The sequence below is a fragment of the Parasteatoda tepidariorum genome, chromosome 8, assembly GCF_982258835.1.
Source record: "Parasteatoda tepidariorum strain Cologne lab strain chromosome 8, Ptep-v5.0, whole genome shotgun sequence".
Lineage (NCBI taxonomy): Eukaryota > Metazoa > Arthropoda > Arachnida > Araneae > Theridiidae > Parasteatoda > Parasteatoda tepidariorum.
The window spans coordinates 54,693,241-54,712,646 of NC_141762.1; the positions used below are offsets into that span (position 1 = coordinate 54,693,241).

Consider the following 19,406-nt stretch of genomic DNA (forward strand, 5'->3'; position numbering starts at 1 on the left):
ACTTATTAATTAACATATTTGAGGTTACCCCCTCGAACCAGTAAGATTGAGTCCTGGAATGTGAAGATCCGATCCTTAGATCGAAATTATTCAGGGTAGTCTCTTTTGTGCACTGTTCATTACCCACTTTTTTAACTTAATACTGTTAAAAAACTGCTAATTATAATATTAATAATTAGCAGTACATAGATTTATAGAAGCACGTTTTAAAAACGTAACCGTTAACAAATTTAACGCATAGTTTTAGATAGTTTGCTAAGTACTAATTAAGGGACGTCACTCTACTTTGATTTTGTCTGTGCTCACCTAAGATAATCGCTTAAGGTAAACAACTAATAAAGAACACTCATAAATAGTTTCTGATTAAATAGAGCTGTAAGAACGCAATCACTAATAAAGCAACCACTTGCTAAGTACTAATTAAGGGACGTCACTCCACTTCGATTCTGTCTGTGCTCACCTAAGATAATCGCTTAAGGTAAACAACTAATAAAGAACACTCATAAATAATTCTCCGTGAAACTCGTTTCTGATTAAATAGAGCTATCAGAAAGCAATCCCTAATGTTATCTTCTAAGTACATGAGAAATAAAAATAACCGCATGCCTGCAGTTTAATTTATAACAATGCTTAGTGATAAATCCTAAGAGAAAAATTCATTTGTCAAACATCTCTTCCGAACGAACTCATTGAAATTTTTAAACGATTTTTAATAACTGTGGCTTAAACTGCCTCTTGTGCATGCTTTCCTAATTTTAGGATCTTATTGCAAATGGTTCTTGAGTTCAAGAGATACACACAAATGGACACACTGGCAAAATTTTTTTTCATTTATTATTATAGATATGTAATTCAACATACGTACCTGATATTATTTAAAAGTGAAATAAACCTTAAGAATAAATAGATTCGAGATAATTAGAAAAAAAAGCAAAATATATAATTTTCCGTCAGGTAGTCAACATTATAAATACCAGACAATTGATGTATTTTGAAATCATTGTATTTAGGTAGGTAGGTACTTTATTTACATCTGTACTAGAACAGTACAATAGATTAATGGTGACTGTCCCGTAAACAACCCTGAAGATGATCCGAAGACATACCATCGCAATTTGATCCTCTGCGGTGGGGATGGCAACCCCATTTTGGTGGCCAAAAGACCGGAGTGGGAAGTCGAGCACTTTACTGTAGAACAATTTAACTAGGACCGATACCGTGTGCCCTCGGTCACTACTCAGGATGATCAAAGTTGTCACTTACCCACTTACTGACCGCTTGTGATGCTTGACTTCGGTGCCCTACTGGGTACCTTACCTTTACGATCAATCAGCTGCTAGATGATAATAAAATGCTTGCATTGTGTATTTTCAGGAAATTCGTTGTTCGTGATTGGTGGACTGAGTTCTGAAGGAAAGATTTTATACGATGACATCTTGATATATGAAAATCGCACTTGGAGTGTTTTCTCAGTTTTGCCCAGGCCTTTATGTGGATTTGCAGCTGTAACAGTACCAATGATTTCGTCAGAATAGATGCCAGATACTGCAAATAAACAGCATTATATTTGTACGTGCTATTTATTTTTTATTGTTTTTTTGTAAATTATTGAGAGTGTGTAGGAATTTCTCTCCATCTTATTTTTTTCTTTTTTGCTTTTATTCGATAGTTTTCCTAAAATAGGTATCCAACACTATTTTTAAACTCTATTAGTTATATAACACTTTGAAAGAAACAAATATGTGTCTTTGCTATGATATTCCAAATGTTCAAATCTTCTCTGAGATTACCAAAGACTCTGTACAGACTACAGTCTTGTAAAGGTTAATCACTTCATAGAATTCCTTTTTTTTATAATACAACATACGCATTTGACAACCAGTTCGTCCACCTTTCAAAATTTCTTTTCCAACGTATAAAGTTTAATGGTAATCAAGTCGAATTACACGGCACAATTGTATTGAAATATTCTAATTCTTCAACCCCTTATCCAATCCTAACATCTTAATCTATTTTAAACCATATATTGACCAAATTTTTTTACCGTCTAGCTGTTACCAGTGACTTTGCACTCGCAGACATACTTTTTTTAAATTTAAATTAAAATTAATTTCAAGCGATGTCCACAATATTATCCAAGTTCCTTATGTATTTAATTTTAGATTAATTTAAAATAGGTACCATTAAATCATACAAACCAAAGTAGGAATAATAATAAGTAAGAGTTCGGGACATTTCAACACAGTAAGCAGCAGAAGTATTAAAATTATTTCCCCCCATGTCGTGAGATTAGATTACGTTCTGTATATATATATATATATATATATATATATATATATATATATATATATATATATATATATATATATATATATATATATATATAGCCTTACTCAAATTATCAGTTAAGGCAACCTAACACAGTGAAACTAAACAAATACTCAACGTATAATTAATTTTTAACACAAAATTTAATTATTACTTAAAAAACCCAACAAAATAAATGATAACTATAGCGCTGCCAGTAGATAGAGATGTATCCGAGTATAAAGTACTGCATAAGAGAAATATATATAACGATTACATGTAAAATTGTATGTAAAAATGATTTTTAAAATTATGAATCATGCAATTTAATATAAGTGTAGCTCTTACTATACTTTTATTTTTTCGCCAAAATAAAATAAAAAATATTGCGTTTGTTTAGGATCCTTTAATAGATTTTGAACAATATCCTTTAATTTACTGGCCTCATTTAATGTGTAATAGTTTTGCAATAATAAAAGAAAAATCAATTAAATATTATTTAAAAATTAATATGCTAATAAATAAAATTAGTTTTACGAAGGTGAAAATCCCTGCAACGAAATTTATTTAAATACTTTACAGTCAAATGGTAAGTACTGAAACACTTTTGAAAGTTAAGATAAAATATGCCATCTCGATAAGTTGATATGAATTTTCCTAAATTGGAAACCTTGTTAACGTCATATGTCAAATTATCAAGTTTCACTTTATTTACAGTTCGCATTAAAATATTTTCTCTCTAAACAAGCACCTAAGCAGTGAGATTCATCAATATTTAGCGATATATTTATTTTCTTATATTCTTAATTCCTTCTTTTCTAATATTCTTAAATGTTTAGATTGTCGAACTTCTAATGTGGTTTGAAATTTTTTAAATAGCAAAATATTTTTACGTGCATATTAAGTGTATTTGATTAGGCCAATATCTTGATTTACTTTCTTAATTTTTGAACAAATGTAACTACAGCGTGTTTTTTGAGGAAATTTTTGGTGAAAAATAAAAATTTAACCGCTATTTACGTTTTGAACATAGACGGTTACGGTTAAAGTTATTTAGATACCCATAAGCAAAGTATTTATAAAAAAGTTTTACCAAAAAACTCATACAAAAGGAACTATTTAATTACAAATGATTGTAAAATCCAATTTTAGTTATAATTTTGAAACAAAGATTCCTATTAATCTCAATTTCCAATAAAATGAATTTTTACCAATGCTTTTTTTCCGAACGACCACTGTCTCTTTTTGGTAAAAAAGTTCCAAAGTTACAGAAAACAGTTATTTTATAGCTTCTAAGGCCTCCTTCATCTCCTTTACAGTTTCATTGTAGGTTTATAAAAAAAAACGTGATAAGAAAGTCACGTAGTCAATTTGCTTGTTTCGGCCAAAACATTTGAATAAATTTTCTGCCGCTAACTGCAAACATTGATTTGTTCGTCTTAATTATCCAAGTTATCAGCAACTATTGAAGAGTGCAAAAAACGCCTTTGTGTCATACATAAAACTAATTGCCAGTTGCAAAAATAATTTATATCCTAGTTGTTCTGATTCTGAAAGATGTACTCTGAATATCCAGATTCAAATTATTCTTTAGATATCCTCTTTCACTGAATGTAAAAGCAATAAAAAAAGTAACCCTGAATAAAAAGGTAAAGTTTTTCCCCAAAGAGAAAACTATTCAAGAATTGCAATTATGTAAAAGAAGGAAGAGGTAAACCGGGTAAAAGTATTTCCAAACTTCACCTGCATTCCAGAAACAATTACATTCTGTTGCGAGGGATAATCTTTTGAAAAAGAAATGAATTCAATGACGGTGATTATTCCAGTTTCGATTGTCATTTTTCTTCACACAACTTTGTTTAAACTATGGCGTTCGCAATCTTGTCCCATTTAGCAACTATTTAACACCGTTTCTTTTTAATTGTTCTTCGTGTATTTTGATGAAGTTCAGTTTCTTTTAAGACTGCTTCTTGTTTTCCAAGATAGTGATTTTATACAATTGGGAGCTTAGACGATTAAGTTTCAACTAGAAAATTCACAAAGTTTTCTAGTGGAAAGATCTTATTTTAGCTCTATTTAAGTTCTTACTTAATTCTAATGTTAGTTTCTACAATATTCTATTTCTATTCTATTTAATCTGTCGTATTTAATCTTCTTATTCATTTTATTTTGTTAATTTTTGAATTTCACTCAGAGATCAGGGGTTGGAAAATACAAAATGACAATCTTTCAGTGAATTTGGAGAGAAAGAAGATTCTAAATCCATTTATGCAACATTTATATGTCGAACGACGGCAAACTATAATGCCAAGTTTGTAAATACTGCGATACAATATTTTAAATATTTCTAGGAACTAGAAAGCTTCTACATGAGATATAAATGTAGGATATAATAATCAATTCCCGTTATCAATGCATACATTTTAAGAGCTAATTTACTCAAATTAGATGTCAGTTAGAAACTTCATTCTTTCCGCTCTTCAGTTAAGCAAACTTACACAAATAACTTGTCTTAATTCTCCCATTGTATAGCATTAGTAACTTTAATTATTTTTTGAAATTTCGTTTAATTAAATTTTTTATTAATTTAATGATACTCGAGAGCTAAGTCCCCTCGCTGCCGCTCATCAACCTCAATGATTGCTTCTCAATAATTGTTTCGCGGTACAAACAGTTTTTTGTAAGAAAATCGAAATTATTCACTTAATACATATATTAAACACAAAGTCTTTACTTAAATTTTGTGCTTCCTTTTTCCAACTTCCGCACATTTTTCCTTGCGATTTTACTAAAAACTTTTAGTGAATATAAAAAATTTTACTTAGTAACACTTGTTTTAAAAATAACATTTATAACTAAAGGCATATTGTTGTAACAAATTCGATTGGTTAACTACCGAAATATAATCCTAACAGGGTAACATATTAAATACAATTTGTGCATGCATCACATTGTGAAGGAAGCTGATCGTCAAGTTCTTAATAATCTGATGGATCTTTTTAACTGCAATTTATAACAGTATATTGATGTAATTTGAGCCGAAAAATAATGTATGCAAAACGGTTAATAAGTTTAAGCACTGATTTAACAGATTTCTCTTAAAATGAAGAGTAATAGGATATCATAGAATTACGTTAAAGAAATAACTCTTTTAGTTTTAAACTCTTATTTAGAAAACAACCAAAATCAAATCCGTAATAATAGCAAAGAATAAGAAAAACTAATATTACAGATAAAAAAAAGAAAAGAAATGAAGCATTCTTGCCCTGACTGTTGTGGGCCAAGGGGGTCACGGAGGTTAGGGCTCCACAATTTTGTGACACTTAAACATGGCTGTGGTAACGGGTTAGCATTGTGCACAGGCTACCTTTACTACTCAGAGAAGCTGGATGGGCTCCAAGCCGCCCTTGGGGATCGAACACCAATTCTTCACAATGAGTCCTATAAGCACTGAGCTATAATTACTGATAATTATCTTTTAAGTTTAAGAATATTTTGTAAGAAAATAATATCTTTGCGACCTTTATAAATTTTCTGCTGAAGACAATTAAAACAAATAGGTTAAATAATGAGGGAAAACTGGATCCCGCCATGTGATTTTCCAGCTAAAGAAATTAACCAACAACAATGGAAAACTGTGTTTATCATTATGTATTTACATACAAAAATACATATGTAATGAATAGTCCCGAAAAATTGGATCAAGATAGTTTACTTGATGATGGAAAAACTTTGCCAGCTGCAAATATTAAAAGGTGGTAGCAATTTAATCAAGTAATCATTCAGGCAGTGATTCAATTAGAGAATGATGCATGTCCAAGCAGGATGCATTTCCAAGTAGCATGAGGAGTGGCTAGGAACTCATGCCGTTAACAAAGCATTCTTATGAATGAAACAAGATTCTAGAGAATTCTAAACACGAGAGAATAAGAAGATAGAGTACCATTCCACGACACCACTTAAAAATGCATCCTACCGTGATTTGTCTGTTTCAGTCACCGTCGTTTTCCTTCGATTAATTAGTTTTTTTCCCGTCACCAATTTTCTAACTGATAGATTCCTTTGAAATCTTTTTTCTAATTGAGCTGTTTTTCTCATTCACGGCTGTTGGGTCTTGAGAATGAACGCCTTTGATTTGTTCACTTAATGCATGTCGACCTTCTCAACCTTCATAACATTCGTAGCTAATAAGTTTTTCATTATCAATTGAGAAAAAAAATCCATATTTTATTTTCTTACAAAATGTCGATTTCATTCGATTATCGTAGATAACTCTTATTTTATTTTTCATTTTTTCATTCACAGTTTCGTATTTTTTTCCCGTTTTCTTATTTTCAAATTTGTTTTGTTTTTCTCATTATCGTTCGTTGGGTCTTGAAAATGGACGCCCTTGACTTAAGCATTAAAATAAATGTTGACCTTCTAAAACTTCATAATGTTACTTAATAAGTATTTCCATTATCAAATAATAAATACATGTTACATTTTCCTCAATAACGTCGTTTTCCTTCGGATATTGCGGCATTTTTAACGTTTATTTTATTTTTATTTTATTTCGTTAGGGATTTTGTGTTTCTTTTCCTTCCAAATCTGTTCTGTTTTTCTCCTTCACATTGAATCGTGAGAATGAACGCTTTTGATGTAAACACTCAAAATATGTCGACCTTTTCTACCTTCATAATTTTTGTAACTAATAAGTATTTTCATTATTAATTAATAAATATATATGTCTTCAAAATTCTCTTGGGTGGTTAAGGAATTTGTATTTTTATGAGTCACCTGAAAGCGTTTTTATTTGTCAAGGAAAGAACATTAATATGAAATTAAGGGTAGAAGTAAATTTATTAAATAAATAGTTAAAATAAAAAAAGTTAATTAATAGTTATTTTAAAGTGTTCTGTTGAATTAAAAATTTATCTTAATAGGAGTGAGGCTCCTCTTTTGAAAAACATATTTGATTTAGATCGTTTAATGTAAATATTGATGTAAATAAGTAACGTTTAATGTAAATAGGGCATAAATGATGAATAATTATGTTAGTTATCATTTAAAAATTCATTCAACATATATTTATAAACAAATAAGCTTTCAAATTAATAAAATATTAATTTTAATTTATTTTAAAGATATTAGTATTACTATTTGTTAAATTTTGATATGCTTTAAGCTCAGCTCTTTTATTATTTGCTCAAGTTTAATATGTAACAGCTTGAAATTTTAAAAAAATCAACTTTTATTTTTTTTTAATTTGTGAAAGCCTTGGAATGTGCTTCGTGACTTTGTCGTAGTGATACCTTAAAAACCATTTAATTATGATTACTATTTCATTTTTATCAAAATATAGAAAATTAAATTTTTATTTTTTAATTTTTCTTGAATTTCTGAATTTAAATTTTAACTCAAAAATAAAATAAAAGAAGATAGCGTCATACTGTGGCCATGCTGTTTTCGGGGACCTTGGTTACTTCTAATTTCTCAGATATTGATTGATACTTACCTCCATTGGTTACCCGCATGGGATTTGAAGACACAACCTTCTGTTTCGTTATCACCGTAGCTATGTGTTCACCTCAATTGCTGATCCTGGACTTCCTTAATACGCTAATCTTTTATGTAAGTTTAGATTTACGAATTCATATAGTCCAGCGCCACACATTTCCTTATATCACAATTCTATACTATAGGTACTTACTCTATACTATAGCTCTATACTATAGCACTATACTATAGGTCTATTCGACTCACTGGATGATAAAATTTAGTATTTTTGGTATCCAGGTTAGAAGACTAAATAATTAGTGAAAAAATATTTTTACTAAATAAAAATCATTTCACCGTTTAGATGTGACATGACGTAATCTAACTCAGCAATAATTTAACTTATCAGCGTTAAGACACATTTCTGTTCTGGTGACGCGACACGTAGCCCGTGAAAAGTTCACACAAATACTTTTACCTGCGATGTTCTCAGGTGGAAGAGTATGGTTTTTTTGTACAGTTTTTTGAGGGTATAACCATAATGACGAAATGATCAAATATTGAATATAGTATTTAAATTTTTGAAAAAATTCGCATGAAGGAATAATCTATGTGAAGTGCAGAGTACGTTCCCACCAGCTTTTCGGCTTCAGAATTTAAATCAGAAGCGAAAAATTAATAGAAATTTCGGAGTACAGGGAGATATCCATTATTTGCGAACAATCTTTACACAAAATCGAGCTGATTGAGCCAATGATATAGTTTGTATATTAAAATAACTTGGAGAAAGACGATAATCCCAAAAGACGTGACAAAATTCCAGCAATAACAAAACTGAAGGCATTTTTATGCTTAAAAAGTTGCAGTTAAAGAAAAGAAAGATATAAAAATAGAATTTTGACATTCGCAAATCATGATAAATTAGCTGTTACATTTATTGAGAAAAGGATTATAGAATTGCACGGAAATTTAAGATTCAAATGAAATTAAAAAGCTAGAACATATTTAATGCATATAATGGCATAAGAAGAAGTGACATGGTATTTTCTTAAGTCTTAAGCTGAGATGCAACCCGTAATGCTCTGCTTCGTGAAGTGGCACATTCAGGGTTCCATCCTTCATTTTGTTATATATACTCATCTCATGAACACTAGAACTCTAACTTACCCCGGATCACATTCTCGAGTGCTCAGCCCTTACCCCATATGTTTTACTACTGGGTATGGTGCCACTGGCTTCAGAACTTCGTGAGATCCTTTACAGTAATGATGTATTGGAGCTTGCGGATGCTGTTTTGAAGGCACAAGAGGCCATTTAATTGTCCATGGACGCGATAAAAAAATTAACACTAGAAAGACTGAAACTTAGTATATACCTATATTGCCCAAAAGCAGTCAAAATGACTGCATTGTGAAAGAGTAACTAATGCGTAAAGAAATTTGTTTAAAATTATTTTTAATATTTTTTATATTATTCACAGTTATATAAAAAGTTATTAGTAAATATTAACAATAAAAAAAGTTACATGTTGCACAAAAAGTCACAAAATTCTAAGAAATTGTGCCATTAAATTCATAATTTTTTTTTCCAATTGAAATTAAAAAGCAGTCAAAATGACTTCCTTGGGCAATCTAGTGTTAACAACCCATAAATAGAGTTATTTTTTTCTCCATTTGATGGTGTGTACATAAAGGAATAAATCAAGTCTTCGATTGATTTTATTTTTAATAAACACACATAAAATTCCAAAAACACAATAACTAGTCAATATCCACACATATTTAGACTCTTTGACAGCGAACATTAAATTGTGATCAAATAACACTACCATGACATATTTCAGTCATGACAAGTACAGGATCGATCGAGGAAGAGATGCAAATATTGCATTACGGGACTACAAAACATAAGCTTTGTGCAGTTAATGTAATAATGATTCAACAGTAATAAATTCTTATATTACACAACAGCACGGGTAAGTGAATATATCATTTTAACATTGATATCAAACAGCAAAATACAGAAAGAAAATTAATTTTTTTTCCAATTTTAATAACATTTTTAATAATACATCAAAATCATTCAGGTCATTTCCATGAGCACATTAAAAATGGTGAAAGTGAAATAATTTCTGTTCAAACAGTGACTCACATATATATGCAATAGCACACTCAGTGTTTAAAAACACATTTATGCAATTCATTAAAAATTAAGTTCAGTAATTTATAATCATAGCAAAAAATCGATTCATTGGTTTAGGCTATATTAAGGAAACTACGGCTTTATAACAGCAATAGTATTTGATTCAACTTGTAACTAAAGCTTAACATAGTAATGTGGACATGTGTTTTGTTATAAATAGTGCGTATTATCTATCTAAACTAATATTTCTCATAAATATTAATTTGGATAATTTTGGACGTGTTTTGCTTGTCTTAAATGTTAAACTATTGCATTGAATTTAGAAAAATAATTAATACTTGGTTTATTATATATTATAATTGTTTTTACAATCTTGTAAAAGCCTGAACTTTGAATCTGGAACATTAAATCTCTTGATTACTAGAGAGACCGGAAAGTAATGACGTTTTGGAGTATTAAATATTCGCTAGTCTTAAGACACAATTAATTTTTTTCGATTCATTTTCTATCTAGCATTGAGAGGTTGTTACTTACGAGGGTGAATACATTATTGATTAAAAATAAAATCTTGATGACAAATATCAAATTACCCGAAATGACATTACTTTTCGGTCCCCCTAATATATTGTGCATATTATATTTAAAAATTAATAAAAATAATTGGCAACATTTTAATTACAAATTATAATAGTTTTTTCAATATCTTCGAAAGCCACGTTACTCCGTTTATAGCCTAAAATATTTTTATTTTGTTCTGCCTATTTATTTAAACAAATATAGTTTCGTAAACTAAATATTTTTTTACGAAAAATCATTTAAAATGTTTCATTTTATTTTATGCTTGTCAAAGCAATAATATTTAAAATTCATAGAGTATGACGGAAAGTTCAGGCATAAATTTTAAAATAAAATGTCTGCCATATACTAAAAAAATGTCTGCCATACTCAGCCATATACTAAAAAAAGGGTTTAACTTATAAACCAGGATATATTTTACTTGCTAAATAGGTGAGAAAATAGTGCCGCAGCTTAAAGGAAACATCGGAGTTTTAGTCCACTTCTTACAATAATAAAATTTATTTATTTATTTATTTAAATAATAAAACTTTCAAAATTGCATTATTGTTGATTTACCATTTACTATAAGTGGACATTATAATTTCTTACTTATATTAAAAATTTTTATCAATAATTTGTTTTTACCCTCTTCATCAATGACTATTAAAGACTGTAAAAACAGTAGCAAACTTCTTTACTGGAGGCTGATTTAATGCACTACACAGAGAAAAAAAATATGGTAAAATTACTGTTCTGTATGATAAAGACAGTTTTGGTGAAAATAAACCTATAATTCTGGTTAATAAAACCAAAATATACAGTATTTAAACCATTCGTTTGGTAATTGTTTCGTTTTTGTGATAACGCTTTACCGTAAATTTTGGTTTTCAAAATTATAATTCTTATTATCATACATTTAGTAAAATTACAAGACTGAAAATGATAAGACTTAAAAAATTGTAAAATTGCACTTAACTGAGGTATCAGTCAAAATCCTTGCTTTAACTACTATCTTAACAGCCTTAGCTCTCTTATATCAAAATAAGATATCTTTTTATCTTAAGATAAGATATCACAAAAAATATATCCGTTTGAAACAGCCCTTATTTTCTCATCAGCTAATTATCATTAACTCCCATTTGAGCGTAAACTTAAAAAATAACGAAGTAAAGTTTCAGGAAAGGAAAATAAATTTTATACTATGATAAATAACCAATATTTATAGCAAAAAAAGGGAAAAAAATCGCAAAAAAAGTACTTAAACTTGTAATAACTTGAAACAGATTGGAATATTTAATAGACAGGCACAATATAGACAGATACGACTTAACACCTTGCTACAATCAACATCAGCTGTAATAAAGGTTTAAATATAAAAAAAAAATTAAGTAGGTCAATCTTCCCCAATTTCTTTTACTTGAGTATTGTTTTATGCAATTCTTAGGTAAGAAATATTTAGTATTTAAACTGTTTCGTAGCCTTGATAAGATTTCAACTTCTTAAACCTTTTTTTAATTAACGAATATAGTTATATATATTATGCGCATAATTTAAAGCGAAACACTAGGTGTCTTCAAAATTATCACGGATTTGAAAAAATAAAATAAATAAAAACAGTAAAAGATAGAAATAAATAGCCTTCTCTACGAAAAAGTCAATAATTTTCTCTCAAAATTTCAATTTTAGTGAGTAAGTTAGTTAATAGAGGACGCTAATGACAGGGAACTATGAAATAGTGATTTTGCTATACGCCAGATCATTCCAATTGAAATATCTGCTTGGGTTTTTGCAAATTTTGTTTTTAGACTGCACTCCGTTGTTACTGCAAACGGTTGGTTATCTTGAAAATACTGTTTAATTTGTTTTTTAACTAAGAGCGCCTTCTATTAACGATCTTTGTAACTAATTTTCAAAATTGGTGAGAAGAAAATTTCTGGATCACTAAGCAAAACACCTCCCATTTTTTAAATTAATTTTTCAAATCATCGGTCATCTTTCAACATCTGGTTATAAATTAAAATAAAATTCGCAGGAAATACAAAAAATATATTTAAAGCAACTTCTTCTAAATAATATTATTGGTAAATTCTTATGAGTTAAAAATTATAAAAAATCTTAAGTGAATATTATAAGTTATAGTCACATTGAATTTTATCTAGCTTAATATTAAAGGTTTTTATTACTTTCTATATATTCCTTAAATTACGTTATCTCTTAATTACGTATATGCCTATTCACACCAACAATGTAACCTAAATGTATTATTGAAGATAAAACTTCCTAAAGTGGACATAAATATTTCTTTACATTCATACTGTGAAACATTGTATTTTTAATAATATTCTTTTCAAAATAAATCCAATCTTGATATGAGCTTTTATGGTATGGATATTCCAAAATATGCACACCAGACATACGCCAATAACTTTTAAGGAAAAAAGAAACATTTATATATAATGTTATTGGATTCAGATAGTTAAGAGTCCTTAAAAATGCTAGTGGATATTAGCAAATACTACTCTTTGCTAAAGAGATTGATGACTTCAAAAACAATTACTATGTTTTTGAAAAGAAATGTATTATACAAAGATATGTAGCACCATCATTAATCACTTGTGATATAAAAAAAAAACAAAAAAGCATGTTTCAAAGTAACGCTTTGTCTTTTTTTTAAATGATATATCAGTTTGAAAATACACAAGAATTATATTTTTTAAAATCAAATTTCAAGATATTTTTAAAAATTTTTATTTCAGGGTTTTCTGTAATGACTGCTTTTAATATATATTTTTGGTATCCAAGTCGAAAATAAAGTCAAAATAGTGCACACACTGAAAATTCGCATACTGAACGAGAGAAAAATTTTACCAAACTCTAATCAGTAACTACCTAGAAACTCGAAAATGAAAACATCAAAGCCTGTTTGATTGCTGGAGGGAATAGAGAAAAGTTTAGAGGTGATTATTAGAAGCGCCTCTAACTTTCATCAATTTAATCAGCTGGCACTCAAACTCATTTTGATATTTATTCTCACCTTCTTTACTAGTGATTTGACAGACTTCGATTGCAGTTTTGCATTTTACTCGCTTAAATATATATTGGAGACATCTAATCGGTACAATATTTTAGCTTGGTTTTTGACTAAGATTTTAAAAATATAAATATGATATTAAGGTTATTTCGGTACACCCTTTATATTAATACAAAATAAGTGAAATTTCATAATCGTTTAATCTTACACGGAGAAAAAAATTCTGGTTAAGTTACCGTATAGTAAGAACTTTTCTGGTAAGTAAAAACCATAATTCTGGTAAATAAAACCAAAATATACGGTATTTGAACCAATCATTTGGAAAATTTTCCATTCACCTGGTAACGTCTTAGTGGTTTTATCTTTCTTATAACCAAATATTCAGCTAAAAATACAAAAATAAAAAGTAAACATAACCTAATAAATGGTTTTTATGCTATGCTAAGGTATCATGATAAAATTACCAAATTTTACCACTTTCCAAATTTTATCACATACTATAAATCCATATTTTGTAGTCAATTTTACAAAAATCACTAGCAAAGCACTTCGGTAAAAATTACCAAGATTTTTGATTTTATCATAGAGCCAAAACCACGGTAAGTGTTATCATAATTTGCTCGTTTTGACCATCCATTTTTTTCCTCAGTGTAAGGAAGAAATAAAAAATTTATTTTTATAGCATCCACTAGCTTCTTTTTAACACTCTTTAAATTCGTAAAATTAACAATGCTATCGTTCTGATACACAATAATTTATGAGCTACGTAACTAAAATATATTTGCTTTTAGCTTGCATGGTAAACAAAGTATTCAAAACTTGTCATATTTAAACTTGGTCCAAATAGGATATGAACTCTCCGCTAAAGAACAATCTTTACTTTTCAATTCTTATTGAAAGCCCTTATAAAAATGCCTTCTAAACACTCTTATAACCCATAAAATAAGTGTTAATGTTTAATCAGCTGAGTGCAGCTATAGATTTTCTTGGCAGATTACATATCAAAACTATGCCAAAGTACCATAAAAATGCCAATAATAATGCCAAAGTGATCTTAAAATTGTTTGAATTTTTTAGAAGACAAACTGTCTCTCTGAACACAGCTCTATATCAAGCACTGAGCTGATTAAAAATTGCTTAAACTATAATTGACTATTCTATTAATTACTTTCAGAAATCACACTGGTGCAAAACATCAAATTACATTTACTGTACAAGTCTGACATTCACAGTTTTTACAGACAAGTTTATAACGTTAAATTTCTAATTGTAATGTTATACAGTTGCCTTTTACAATAATTAAATTGTTCTATGAGTGTACATCTATTTTGAAATGTTAGACAATTGATTTCAGTTAAGTTTGATTGCACTATATTCTCAAAAAACAACATATTTTCGAAAAATAATAATAATGTGCAAATAAATGTTTAATTTGTACGTTTGATAAGTTAGTAGTTTATAATAGAATTTATTTATGCTGTCGTGAACAAGTAAAGGCTTATGAATTCAATTTAATGTAAAATCACGCGTAAAGTTCCGTAAATATCGTCTAAGGAATTACGCGTTAACTTATTATTAATTAAAATCTAGTTTTATAAACAGCATTTTTGTTTTTTCTAGATTAGAAAACAAAGTAAAAATAAAAACACTAGAAAATAATATTTTCTTAATAAAATTAGTCTTGAAAGTGTATATTGATTTATTTCGTGGAAATTACGTTATTTTGGAATATTTGTAACGTTTTTATTGTTAAAAAATAACAGACATTAAATTTTTTTTTAAAAAAAATAAGTGTATATATATATTTATGGGCATTAAACTTTTTCTTGAGCACCAAATCTTTCGGGCAGATTAAAAAATAATAAAAATTCAATAATAAAAAAATTCATTTCACTATTGAAATCTGAAAAAAAAACATAGAAATTTTTTTGTCAATATCTTGCAGAATTGTACGTAATAAAATAATAATCTTCCTAGATTCTTTTAAACAGCGATTTCCTTACAATTAAAAAAAATAACTTGATGTTAGAAAAAAACATAAAAAATGTAAATATTTTGAATATTTGTTTGTAAAACTCTATTCTGTTGATAAAACACGGGCAAAAAATTGCATTTAAAATTATTCACTTCTTAACATTCATTTGCATATTTTCCTAATTTGTCTTGCATTTTTGCACTTTTTAAATAAACTTTGTCAAGTTTATTTAAAAAGTTTACCACATTTCTACTAAATGACTTTAAATGATAGATAACTGACAAGTGAAACATTTAAATTTTCAAATTTGATTCGGTTCACCTAAACTTTGAAACTGTCAGATACTATTTGACTCTAAGTGGAATTGTAATATGTAATCAAACGTAAAATTGGAAAATATTCCAAAATATTGAATTCAGTTAACTAAAAAACATTTTATCTGGTTTAAATATGCCTCCGATTCCGCTAAATTTGATTAAAAAAAATATGCAAATTTTATTCCTCAAAATGTTCGTAAATAATTTCACCCACATAAATACTATTGAAAATTCTACAATATGGAGAAATTTGTTATATTTAAAAAAAAAACACATTTAATAATTGCAAATATTACTTTTCTGTTTCCGCTAAATTTGATAATGAAAAATGTGCAAACTTCATTCCCTAAAATGTTCGTAAATTATTTCACCCGTATAAATAGTATTGAACATTTCAGAATATGGAGAAATTTGTTATATTTAAAAAAAAAAATTAAAAATGATAAACATTAAACTATTTAATTTTGGATAATAGTTTATCTAACACTTTCCTTACTATTTTGATAGATATCTTAAAATTTTCCTGGTCTACAAAAATTTGATTTAAGGATTATAGAAAGGAAGAGTTTTAAAATAATTTATAAAAATATCGCAAAGTAAAAAAAAAGTAATATTTCTAAAAAAATGTTAGTTAAATAGCAAAAAATACACCATTACTGAGAATAAAAAAATAAATGAAGCTTAATTTCAAACATGAATTTTATTTTTTTAATTTTGCTTTCATAAGCTACGTCTATTAAATAAAATTTCAACAGGGAAAATTCAAAGACGGCAGCACTTTTAATTTTTTCAGACATATTTCTTCCGTATATTAAAATATGTCATAAAAAAGGATAATTAGAGAATAAAAACATTTTTTTAAAATATTTATATTTCTTGAAAAGAATTTTTAATCAAAATAGAAATCACATAATTATTTTAAAAGTATATATCATTTTTTTGCCAGCATACCATTACAGACGAATGGGACGATGAATAATTCGTAAAATAAGAAAAAACTCAGTTGGCGGAATATTTATTTGACGAATTTCTGTTTTGTCACACATTGTCACGTAAAATTAAGAAGTTACATATGCTATTTCATTTTCAATTCTAATTTCAGCTTTAAATATTTTTTTTTGATGAATCACTTAGTATAAGCTTAGTAAATAAGTTGTTTTTCATTTCTTTATTCAAAACATTTGTATTTTTGAACGGATCTAAGCACTTCCATAAGCTTATCAGTTAGTGTGGGGTAGGGAAGCAGAGATTAACGAATTCTGAGACTCTGAATTAATTCAAAGTAATTGAGACATAAACTCAGATTTATATTCAGGATAAGTCCTGTTCTGAATCTTTCCTGCTCAAATTTTGAATTTGGCCATGTAAAATTACATAATTTAAAATAACGTAAGAAAAATCATACCTTACAATTAAAAAATTTTCGACTATTATTAAACAAAGTAATAAAAAATAATAAATATTTAAAAAAATTTATTTGCAAAATATAAAGTAGCATGATTCGATATAGAAATATTTAACGTCTTTTTATATACTATAATTTAAAAGTTTTTTAATCATGGGCATGTATTTTAAGTTGAACAATGTTTTTTTATTATTTTTTTTTAACTAAACGAGATAGGAAAACTGTGAGACATTTTTGAAATTTTTTTTCAGAGAATTATAAAATTTAAAATTAAAATGTCACCTGATATTTTTATTTACTCATGATCAACTAATAGTATAAAAGTAAAAAAATAATAATTGTTAATAAACGTCAAATGCCCCACTCGTCAGGGAATGAATCTGGCAGACGTGCTTCTAAATGTAAATTTCATTCATTATAAATTGTAAAAAAAAACGGAATTTAAAAGTAATAAATCTTTTTTCCACGAAAAGTGCAATATTTTATTTCCAGTTTTTGGGGAATTATTTTGCTATTTTACTTTTCTTTCATTAGGTTAATTTTAATTTAAGATACAAAAGGTAGCGTTATTTTATGTACACAAACCTATATTAAATCTTTTTATATTTTTCATAGTATTCGAACTATAAATGAACATTTGAAATACAAGATACCACGATTGAGCACTCAAGTTAGTTTTTTAAGCTTAATTACACACAGGTAAAATTAAATTATCTTCATGTAAAGCGTACTTTACTTTTTAGTGTGTTAATGACTTAAAACCTCATTTACAAACCATAAAATTGGATAATTTTAAATGCACCATTATTCAGAATATTTTTATGTTGACATGTCACAATCTAACTGTTTGGTAAGTAGCACGGATATCGTTTCTAAAAGTTCCAAAAAGAATTTTTAGAAACGTTATTTAGAAACCATAATAATGGGTACTTTTAAATGTACCATTATTCAGAATATTTTTATGTCGATATTGTCACAATCTAACTGTTTGGTAAGTAGCACGGATATCGTTTCTAAAAGTTCCAAAAAGAATTTTTAGAAACGTTATTTAGAAACCATAATAATGGGTACTTTTAAATGTACCATTATTCAGAATATTTTTATGTCGATATTGTCACAATCTAACTGTTTGGTAAGTAGCACGGATATCGTTTCTAAAAGTTCCAAAAAGAATTTTTAGAAACGCTATTCAGAAACCATAATAATGAATACTTTTAAATGTACCATTATTCAGAATATTTTTATGTTGATATTGTCACAATCTAACTGTTTGGTAAGTAGCACGGATATCGTTTCTAAAAGTTCCAAAAAGAATTTTTAGAAACGTTATTTAGAAACCATAATAATGGATACTTTTAAATGTACCATTATTCAGAATATTTTTATGTCGATATTGTCACAATCTAACTGTTTGGTAAGTAGCACGGATATCGTTTCTAAAAGTTCCAAAAAGAATTTTTAGAAACGTTATTTAGAAACCATAATAATGGGTACTTTTAAATGTACCATTATTCAGAATATTTTTATGTCGATATTGTCACAATCTAACTGTTTGGTAAGTAGCACGGATATCGTTTCTAAAAGTTCCAAAAAGAATTTTTAGAAACGCTATTCAGAAACCATAATAATGGATACTTTTAAATGTACCATTATTCAGAATATTTTTATGTTGATATTGTCACAATCTAACTGTTTGGTAAGTAGCACGGATATCGTTTCTAAAAGTTCCAAAAAGAATTTTTAGAAACGCTATTCAGAAACCATAATAATGGATACTTTTATCCATTATTATTATATTCTGAATAATGGTACATTTAAAGTATAGGTACATTTAAAAAATATTCTGAATAATGGTACATTTAAAAGTATCCATTATTCAGAATATTTTCATGTTGATACTGTCACAATCTAACTGTTTGGTAAGTAGCACGAATATCGTTTCTAAAAATTCCATAAAGAAATAAGAAAGTTTCGTAAAACAAGCAATGAAAAATAAGACATATCTATATCTGGAATGAAATAGGTATACACGTTGAATACTGAACCAAAGTTTTCCAGCAATCCTAATAGGATAGTTTTAAGCATAAAATTTCATAGTTTATAACAACTTTCTATGATAAGATTAGGATAAACAATTGAAAGGGAAGACTAGCATATTAAAATCTATAGTCTTGACATTTATAATTAATTTAT

At 27.7% G+C, this 19,406-nt stretch overlaps 1 protein-coding gene and 1 long non-coding RNA gene across 2 annotated transcripts in view; both read left to right on the forward strand.

The window, feature by feature from the left end:
• LOC107439110 (uncharacterized) overlaps window positions 1–1,572 on the forward strand; it is a 65,107-nt gene extending 63,535 nt beyond the window's left edge. Inside the window, exon 15 of the mRNA XM_087149567.1 lies at window positions 1,375–1,572. Within this exon, the coding sequence (XP_087005693.1) occupies window positions 1,375–1,535 (161 nt within the window). The 3' untranslated portion in view covers window positions 1,536–1,572. The remainder of the gene's footprint in view (window positions 1–1,374) is intronic.
• Window positions 1,573–9,621: 8,049 nt separating this feature from the next.
• The window catches only part of LOC139425698 (uncharacterized), a 105,973-nt gene continuing 96,188 nt past the window's right edge, over window positions 9,622–19,406 (forward strand). The window contains exon 1 of the long non-coding RNA XR_015428746.1: window positions 9,622–9,760. This is a non-coding gene — a long non-coding RNA (uncharacterized LOC139425698). The remainder of the gene's footprint in view (window positions 9,761–19,406) is intronic.